Source organism: Vespula pensylvanica, chromosome 23 (assembly GCF_014466175.1).
Source record: "Vespula pensylvanica isolate Volc-1 chromosome 23, ASM1446617v1, whole genome shotgun sequence".
NCBI lineage: Eukaryota > Metazoa > Arthropoda > Insecta > Hymenoptera > Vespidae > Vespula > Vespula pensylvanica.
In genome coordinates this window covers 2,779,230-2,789,287 of record NC_057707.1, presented here as the reverse complement: position 1 = coordinate 2,789,287, position 10,058 = coordinate 2,779,230, and the positions used below count along the sequence as shown (strand labels likewise).

Genomic DNA, 10,058 nt, shown 5'->3' with positions numbered 1-10,058 from the left:
TTTTTGTTAGTCGATACTCTCAAATATACGTCGATACGATAAAACTCGGAATTATAATAATATAATATCGTTTCGATCGTAATACGATTTTAAAATCCTTTCGAAATATACAGAGATACTAATTTTTAATGATAAATATAAGTATTATATGATTTGTAATTGTTACGTCTATATATGTATGTATATACGTGTATTTATTGTATTATATTGTTCGTTTCAGTACAAATGTTGTACCTTTCTTTTTCTACCCACAGTCGATAAGATAGAACGCTACAAGGTTATCTTCAATAAATAACGTCTTTGAATGGTAACAACAAACAATGACTCATAACGATGCTCGATCGTAGAAAACGTATTGACCTTGTCTCCATCCATGGTCGGTAAAATAAAATACAGTGAATTATCTAATAGATATAATTCGCTTATAATGATAGACGCAATTATTATATTAACGATTTATAATTATTAATATCGTTCATTAAAATACGAGTAATTTGTTGGTTTATCCTTGATCGGTAATGTAGAACGTTTCTATAGAATAATCTCGCAGTTATATTTTATACTTCTCCTAAACCAAACGTAAAATATCACACATTTCTCTGTAAAAAGAAAAGATTGCATTAAAGTGTCTATAAAATTTACGAACCTTTCAACAAATTCAAGATATAGTTTCAAATAAACTCCAAGTGTATTGTCGTTGTCTATCTTAAAAAATATACAAAGTTATTTAGTTAGATTTGGTAAAAAGCATTTTATCGACAATCTTCCATCCGTCCTAACATACCGACGTATATTCAACGTGTCAATAATGATAAATATATTAAACAATTTGGACTATTCGAATGAAAATTAAGATACCAAAAGAAAGAATGTAATAATAATAATAATAATAATAATAATAATAATAAAAACGATAGTACGATTATAAAACGTATCGCACGAATTGAACAAAACAATTACCTAACCTATAAATTATACGTAAATATATCCAAGTATAAAAATAATAACTTCACTTCTATGATAAATCATTGAACTAACTCAAAAATATATCATTATAGAATAAGTTATAAGTTTTATAAAAAATATACGAATGTTTTTTCTCTAAAGATAAAAATATATTTACCAAACGAAGAAACCTTCCACACCGACCGAGGACCTCGGAGCGACTGACGATGAGTCGCGGCAACGAACGAGTCAACGAGTACCGCGCATGCGCGAAAAGTAGAGGGGATAACATCGAGGTTACGACGGGCTCGGTGGAACGAGTAGAAAGAGTATAGTACGAGCTGTCGTCGGAGTAACATCGTTTTTTTCACTTTATTTTCATTTCTCTCAATCTACTTTCTTAATCGAGTGTACACATATATTTGTATACATATATATATATATGTACACACATGTGTATATATATATGTATCCGAAAAGCATGTATTATCGTAAAAATCTTCTTCAAATTAATTACTCGATAAGATAACAGTGAAAAGGAAGGTTTGATTTTACTCGTCAAATAATTTCCCTTATCGATCGTCTTCGAAAAGAGTGTATGTGTTTTTGTTTTCTTTTTTTTTCTTTTTCCTTCGTCGTTCGCTCGAACGTATTATATATTAACGACCTTGCTTATTCCTCTCCCGTTCTCTTTCTATCTGTTTATCACTTTTTCTTCGAGACTCCGTTTCTCTTAATTATAATTTATACTGTATCATGTTCATTTGAATACTGAGAAGAACATTGCATATACACATCGTCTGTCGATAAACGTTTACAAGTAATAGAATTGAAAGAGGTAAGAGCGGTGTTAAAGGGACAAGGGATATAAGGGTAAGGGTAAGGGTAAGAGGGTGAAGGAAACATGTCTTCGTGTAGTGAACTGTCTCGTTCTCAAGAATATCAAAGCTTTCGAAGTTCTGTTCCCCTGAGAAAAATCGTCGTCGACGTCGACGGTACAAAGGTAAAATTCTCTTCTTCCTTTTTTCGTTGAAATAAATTATTAATAATATAATATATTGATGTTTATATCGTGTAAAATCGTATAAAAGAAAAATCATTTAATTATATTAATTAGAATCATACGAGTATGAATCAGAAATATCATATCATCGATATTAATGTTATTATTTGTTTTTGTTGTCATTGTTGAGAAACAATATTGTTTAATTTGTCGAAAAAGTCGATTATTAATTGTAACGCTCGATAAATGATTTGTTCGATTGGAATGATGAGCATTATATAAAATTTTTTTTTCTTTTTTTTTTTTGTTTGATTACTTTTTATGTATATGTATGTACCGTTTTTTCAGGGATGGAAAATTTACGATTCCAGTCCTAAGACAGTCAAATGTCCACTCATTTGTCTTCCTCCTGTTAGTGGTACTGCCGATGTTTTTTATAAGCAAATATTAGGCTTAGCTGCTAAGGGTTACAGAGTCATATCGGTGAGTTTAGTTTTTAATATGAAATTAAAAAAAAAAAAAAAAAAAAAAAAAAAAAAAAGTAGGAAAGAAAAAGAATTGAGAATCGAAATTATTATATTCCGTATAATTCATTCTATTTTTATCGTTTGTATACTATCTTATCGACCGTCGATAATAGCTGAAAAAAATAATGCAATTAAAATGCATTGCTACGTAACAGAGTAATTGATACTCACTCCTTCGTCTATTATTTTTTTTCTGCTGAATGCAAATGCAATTTAATCTGTTTTTTCTTTCCTTGTTTTATTTTTATTCATTTATTTATTTTTTTTTTTTTTTGTATTTATACTATGCAGGCCGAACCACCGGTATATTGGAACGTCAAAGAATGGTGTGACGGATTTCGAAAACTTTTGGATTATATGGGACTCGATAGGGTTCATCTATTTGGAGCCTCGTTAGGTCAGAATTAATGAACGTATGATATGATTATAGATAATTAATTAATTTCGTTCTACCTTATCGACGCAGTAAAAACGTGTCGGTCGATAAAAAAGAAAATCAAAATTTTTTATCATTCTTTTCCCTTAGGTGGATTCTTAGCACAAAAATTTACCGAGGTAAATGCTTACTGCCCGAGAGTAGCATCTTTAATTTTATGTAACACGTTTACAGATACATCTGTATTTAGTTACAACGATTCCGCTGCAGTGTAAGTAAGTTGAAAGTCTATAAGATTCGAGAGAATTAATAAAAATCTATGTATTACGAATTATCAAATTAACACAAATTTCTATTTATATATCTTTTTTTCTTCTTTTTTTTTTCTATTTTATCTTTAATTCTTTTCATTTTTGACTTATAGTTTTTGGATTTTGCCGTCGTTGGTATTGAAAAAAATGGTTATGGGAAATTTTACGACCGAGAAGGTTGATGGAGAAATTATCGAAGCTATCGATTTTATGGTCGAAAGAGTAAGAAAAAAAAAAAAAAACAAAAAAAATCTTTAAAAAGAATTTTTTTTTTTTTATTGTTTTTATTAAAAAAAATCATTCTCATTTTATCTTCTAAACTTAGTGTATATGTATTTGTATATATATATATATATATCAATTTCTTCTCTTCAGTTAGAAAGTTTAAATCAGCCGGAATTGGCGTCAAGATTAACCATGAACTGTATCAATTCTTATGTGCAACCAGAAAAAATTTGCAATTTGCCAATAACTATAATAGACGTCTTCGACGAGTACGCTTTATCGAACTCAGTCAGGGAAGAAATGTATAAATGTTATCCGAATGCTAAATTGGCACATTTAAAAAATGGCGGTAACTTTCCATATTTGAGCCGATCAGCTGAGGTCAATTTACATTTACAGGTAGATATATTAAAATTTGTTCACATACTTCTTTTTCTCTGTTCTTCTTCCTTTTTTTTTTTTTTTTTTTTTTATCGTCGTCATAATTATTATCAATATTGTCGATTAATCATTATTGCAAATCTTTTTACGATTGTCGTTATAATTATTTCTCTTGTTCCTTCTTTTTCTTTTCTTCGTTTTCTTTTTGCAGATACATTTGAGACAATTCGAAGGAACGGAATACTCAGCTTCAATCAGAACGAAAACTTAACGAATTGTAAAAAAAACTTAGCGATTAGTTTTATGTACATAGTCAACACACGTATACTTATATTCTCTTTTACTAATACATATTCACATTCGACAATATTAACACAAGCTTCCATTATCGATATTATCGAACATATGTGTTTGTAGATCAATGATCTAAGAGAAATCATGCGAAATTACATTCGAGTGAAATTCTATTTCTTTCGAGATATATATAAATTCATTTTTGATAAGACTGCATGTAATACTTGTTTCTACTATGTTTCTATGTTTCTTTTCTTTTTTGTTTCGTTTACAAAATTTTTTAAATCACTATTATTATTATATCTCGTGTTATCTCGTTAAAAAATTCACACGGCGATAAAATGTTTAAAAAAAGATCTCACTGATTAATTCCATCGGTGTAAAAATTTCTTACATATATATACATATATACATAATAAAATATGCAAGTATACTTAATTTAATTTGTATATAATAAGTAGAATAATCAACATAGACAAATCTCAAGATAAGTGTATCAGAATTAAATACGTAAATGTTATATACACTTTTGTTATAAAAAAAGAAAGAAATAAAACAAACAAAAATTCAATTTTTAATCAAATAAATTAAATCTTTTATATTAAAAATACTTCAATTTGTCTATAGTAATGTTCCATACACACACACACACATATACATACATCATACATACATACATACATACATATATATTTCTAATTTTTACTAACATATTGCAAATGTAATGTTTATTAACAATTTTTTATTCTCCTTTTCAATCCTTATTTTGAACAAACGAATTTAACATTTAGCTCATAAAAAATAAATACAATTTTCATAACAATATAGAAATAAAAATAATGCAATATTTTGTAATATTATTAAAGAGAGAAAATGTCTGACCTGCAATATGTTAACGAACTCAAGTAAATGAGATGAGAAGTAAAGGAGACCATAGAAAAACCAAGTATCGATTGTTGCTTCGTACTCTCCCTCACCAAAGCACCGGTTTCATGTTCTCGATCTCGGATTACGGTCTCTTTAGATCCAATATATATATATATATATATATACACACACATACAATACACTACACACACAATGGTTAGGAGTATATATGAGTATGTAACCACATAAATATATATATATATATATATATATATATATATATATAGCATGCTTATGCTAGTGAAAATTAAACCATAGACACTATTTTCAATGTTGATACTTATACATGAGAAAATAATTCTAGAAAACCTTTAACGTTCTTCATTGTCGTATAAAAAATAATCACATATTTATTTCTATGTTATTGAACTAATTCTTATCATTCTTAATAAGAGTTATTACAGATCATTGAAATGTTTTTAATTAATTCATAACTCTTCCAAGTTACCTCGACACAGATTCTTATTATATATTTTATATCAACTTATGTATTTCTTATTTGAATTTTTGCCATTGATATGTTAACTTTCCAAAGATACTTTTATTTTTCTTCTTTCATTTCAATTCTTTATTCAATTCTTATTTCTTTATTTCAATTTTTCTATTGTATCAATTGAAGATAATAGCAAATTAATATCGTTGAAATTCTTCCATCGATGTCCATGTTGTTTTCTATATCACCGGCATATACATTCTTATATATTCTAATTTATATCCTTAATTATATCCTTAATAAATTAATTCATCTAACAATTTCCTTAATTACTCGTCGAAGCATTAAAACTTTTCACTTAGTTCTCATCGGCTTTATATTTTATCTGATATATGCATTCTTATATATAATTTTTATTCTTCTGCTGTAAATCATACTTTCAATATCTCTCTACTATTATCGAACGAATGAATATAACATTTTCAATCGATCAACAACTTGTCAAAGTTGCTTTCATTTATTCTTCCACTCGTACATTCTTACATATTTCTTTATCATAAGTCATTCCATAGATTAGATTAGAAACTACGTAATCCCATTTTGCAGAAAACTTTCTTAGCGTTTAAAAAAAAAAAAAAAAAAAGAAAGAAAGAAAAAATCAGAAACGACTTGAAACGAATAAGATTACTCTGTATTACTTTGTTGTTATTAAATCGTTGTTATAAAATAATTGAAACAAAATGACGTCGTGTACTTTGTATAGGTGATAACGAAACTGACGAAATTCTTTGAACCCGATATAAACAATAACAAATAAGTTTCCACAAAGATGACAAACGATAGGACGACTCGAACTTTTGAAACGTTTTCTCTCTTCTCCTTCTTCTCTTTCTCCCTCTACCTACTACTACTTGTTCCCTTCTTCCTCATATTCTTTCTCTTTTCTTACAAAGCAAACGGTGACCGAAGCACCGATCAGTTGCTGCTCATCGTTTGCCAGGTTGACACGTTCTACGAGTTTTTTTTTTAATTTTCCACCCACGCAGTAATTATTATTTCTTTTTCTAAATTTATTATTATCGACGTACCGATCATTATACTCGTTTGACTTCTATCTATCTCTTCATTATCTATTCGCGATAGATACTCGTATCAAAAAAAAAAAAAAAAAAAAAAAAAAAAAATCAACTTCGTATAATACTTTTGTTTATTTCTTTCTTTCTTTGTTTACTTTATTCGTAAAAAAAAAAAAAAAAAGAGGACGACCGTAATCGGTCGAACAAAATTATTTCGAATATTAAATCAAAATATAATTTATAAAATGGATTTCAACGTTCTGTTTATAATAACATAGAAGAACACGAAATGACGAGTTTGTTATTTATTTCGTTGTTTGCGTTTTAAATTACCGATTCAGATAAGAGATTGAGAAACAAAGAATATATCGATCTTTAAGATGTAAGTACGTATATACCGGACACTTGTAAATGAAATTTAATATTACGTTTCCGGTCGTTGTGTCACCGTGTTTCATAAATATATCAAGCAACGTTCCAAGTTACACCGTAACTTTCTTATCTCGAGAAAGAAATCGTTTCAAACGCGAACTTCCATAAACGGAAAATAGCTTCGGGCTGGTCTTTCCAGTGAAAGGAAAAGCAATTCCAAGAGATTCATTTTACTTTTAAGAATATAATTTTAAGAAAAAATTGTAGTTAACAAGATGTAGTTTTTCTTTGAATTTTCTTCAAATGTTAAGGACCCAAACGATTTAATTATTCAGAAGATTTATACTCGAGAAATAATCTTTCGATCGTATTAATACCGTTAATAATCAGTTTTAAAAGATTAAACATACTTCTAACAGCTGCCTTGCGTTATTAAGAATAATAATTTTATCATAATTTATGTTAATCTCCTTTGTTATCTCATGACGTATTTCTTAGAGTATTTACTCTCTTTTAATGCAGATTTTCTTTCGTTTATAATTAGTTAGCTTTCGTTCTAGTACGAATAAGAGACAAGATGATGAGTAAAACGAATTGTTCTTTCTACGTTTCTTTGGATCGAAACTGATATATCGATAAAGCATTAATAAGAAAGAAAGAAAGAAAGAAAGAAAGAAAGAAAGAAAGGAAGGAAGGAAGGAAGAAAGAAAACAAGAAAGAAAAGGAAAAACGGAAAGAAGAAAAATGGAGAAAAATTCTAAAATGGAGACTGGACTACTCGGCATGGATAATAATAAAGTATCCATGTCGACAAAATTGGCTTATGCCTTGGGACATATTTTCAACGATCTGACGGCAGCCATGTGGTTCTCTTATACTTTAATATACCTACAAAAGGTTTCTCTCTTGGAACCAATAATGGCTGGCACATTGTTGTTGTTAGGTAAATAAGATATTATGAATAAAACCTAAATCTTAAAATAGCTTATAATAACATAGAACGTTATTCGAAGGTCAAATCGTGGATGCTTTCACAACGCCAATCTTTGGCTTTCTCGTCGATCGTTACTGCAAGAAAAAAATATGGCACGTGATTGGCTCCGTTTTGGTCACCCTAAGTTTCCCAATTATTTTTGGAGGTTTCGCTAATACCTCCAACTCTATCGTCATGTTCTTTTATATACTGAGCATCGTAATCTTCCAGATTGGCTGGGCAGCCGTACAGATCTCGCATTTGTCTATGATCCCGTCGTTAACAAGCTCGTTACTCGGTCGAACCGAATTAACAGCTATAAGGTAAGGAAGATAGACCAAATCAAATAAATTATATTTATATTCACTCACTCGTAAGTTGTTTTTATCGTAGGTATTCAGCACAGGTGAGCTCGGCGGTAGTAGTTTTCGTTGTCACATGGATCGTCCTTCCGACGAATGGCGAATCGATGGTGCTACTCGATCAACACGACGACTACAAATTCAGAGTTAGTATTAAGAAAAATAAAAAGAAAAAGTAAAAGAAAAGAAAAGAATAGAAAACGGCTAAATAATTTTCATTTCCATGTATAAAAAAACATATTTCCAAGACATTGGACCAATCCTTTCGCAGAACATAGTGATCGTTGTAACGGCATTCGGTTTGACTGCGACCACTCTCTTTCACATTCTCCTGAAAGGAAATCTTTTGGAAAATAGGAGTCAATCACAAGCCAAAACGAATCCCGACGAATCTAGTTGGCTCTTAGACGGTTTTTCAAGTCCAAGAAGATCCTGGTTTGGTACATCGATATTATTAAGAGTGGCCATGTTGTACGTTGCAAGCAGATTATTTATAACCCTTGCTACTGTTTACTTACCACTTTATATCGAGGAAACGGCAGTTGGTGGTAAACAAGCGTTGGCTACGGTACCATTGGTATCTTACTTATCTTCCTTCATAGCCGCGTTGTTGTTGAAATACATGAACAGATCTTGCGGAACAAAGGTATATAAATTCGAATTATTTCATAATTATACGCTAACTTTACAGTACGCCATTCGTATATTCCGTTCATTTGATACTGATTATTATATCGTTAAATTATTTAGATATGTTACCTTTGCGGAGCTCTCATAGGTATTCTTTCGGCAGCCATCACAGAATTTGGCGGGAGCCACGGAGTCGTTACGTATACAATAGCCATTCTTATTGGTGCAGGCAGTTCGATAACCATGGTAACGGCTTTAAGTGTTACAGCCGAAATTATTGGTCCTCGAACTGAAAAAAGTGCATTCGTTTATTCGATCGTAACGTTTCTTGATAAAGTCGTTACGGGATTGGTCGTAGTACTTATTGAAAGATGGTAAGTTGTCAACCCGGGAAAATTCAAATTTGGATTTTCAATGAATATCGAATATCTTTTTTTTTTCTCTTTGACTTTTTATCGATTCGTTTTTTCTTTATTTTGTCATTTTGTTTTCTCGTTTCGTAGGAGATGTCATCAACAAGAATTATGCCCAAATTATAATCGAGACACTTTAGCGATCGTTTGTGCATCGTCGATGCTGCTTGGTCTTGTTACTTTGTTATCGGTGTCACGTTGTTTAACATAAATGTCCGATTATTATTATTAATATTATTAGTATTATTTTATTCATTTTTTTTTTTTTCGAAAAGATCTTTTGATAATACTCACGTTATTTCGTATATATATATACATTTTTTTTTTTTTTTTAGCAATATATGTTTTATTGTTAACGTTTGTTCTTAGATCGTTTCGTTGATCGATTAGTATCTAGGAAGATTAGAACGAATTATTATTATTTTAGTTTTTTTATCGTTTTTTTTTGTTTTCTTTTTTTTATCTTCATTAAGATTTTCAAACGATAAACCGTTCAAAGATCGAACCGTTTAACCATTTCCTGAAGTATTACTAAAGATTAAAGATTTTAACAAATGGAATATTATTAGTAATTCATTTCGAAACAATCGAAGTCGTTTTATTTTAGTAATATTTAATAATAATACTTTTTTTTTAATTTTTGTACACAAGCGAAATTATATTATTGATTTTTAAGTTAACGTCCACTAGATTTTAGAGATATTTTTAAGATTTTTTATATCTGGATTTTGGAGGTTAATTAACCGTTTGTAATAAAACAAAACGAGAGAGAGAGAGAGAGAGAGAGAGAGAGAGAGAGAGAGAGAGAGA

The 10,058-nt window shown here is 29.5% G+C and overlaps 2 protein-coding genes and 1 long non-coding RNA gene across 7 annotated transcripts in view; 2 read left to right on the top strand and 1 right to left on the bottom strand.

Annotated features, from left to right (window-relative positions):
• Positions 1-1,284: 1,284 nt before the first annotated feature.
• Positions 1,285-4,672, top strand: LOC122636676 (maspardin-like). 3 transcript variants are annotated; one of them, XM_043828189.1, is made up of 7 exons: positions 1,285-1,488; positions 1,725-1,948; positions 2,297-2,431; positions 2,767-2,872; positions 3,002-3,122; positions 3,276-3,384; positions 3,538-4,672. In XM_043828189.1, the coding sequence occupies exons 2-7, from the start codon at positions 1,850-1,852 to the stop codon at positions 4,183-4,185; spliced, it is 1,218 nt and encodes a 405-aa protein (XP_043684124.1). In that variant the 5' UTR covers positions 1,285-1,488; positions 1,725-1,849; the 3' UTR covers positions 4,186-4,672. The 3 variants fall into 3 exon arrangements, with proteins under 3 accessions (XP_043684124.1, XP_043684123.1, XP_043684125.1); XM_043828188.1 differs by having other exon boundaries at positions 1,285-1,541; XM_043828190.1 differs by having other exon boundaries at positions 1,289-1,948; positions 3,538-3,786; positions 3,980-4,672.
• A 641-nt stretch (positions 4,673-5,313) lies between these two features.
• Positions 5,314-10,058, bottom strand: part of LOC122636692 — a 5,540-nt gene continuing 795 nt past the window's right edge. The window contains exons 3-6 of one of the 3 annotated variants that reach the window (XR_006329005.1): positions 8,965-9,124; positions 8,724-8,837; positions 8,215-8,338; positions 5,314-8,159 (exon numbers count right to left, since the gene is read on the bottom strand). This is a non-coding gene — a long non-coding RNA (uncharacterized LOC122636692). Of the gene's footprint in view, positions 8,339-8,723; positions 8,838-8,964; positions 9,125-9,196; positions 9,345-10,058 lie in introns of those variants that run through there. The other 2 variants (XR_006329006.1, XR_006329004.1) reach the window with 2 other exon arrangements.
• On the top strand, positions 7,615-9,499 carry LOC122636675 (major facilitator superfamily domain-containing protein 12-like). The gene is made up of 6 exons (XM_043828187.1): positions 7,615-7,813; positions 7,884-8,166; positions 8,237-8,351; positions 8,477-8,851; positions 8,956-9,209; positions 9,339-9,499. Exons 1-6 carry the CDS (start codon positions 7,615-7,617, stop codon positions 9,457-9,459), a joined length of 1,347 nt encoding a protein of 448 aa, XP_043684122.1. The 3' UTR covers positions 9,460-9,499.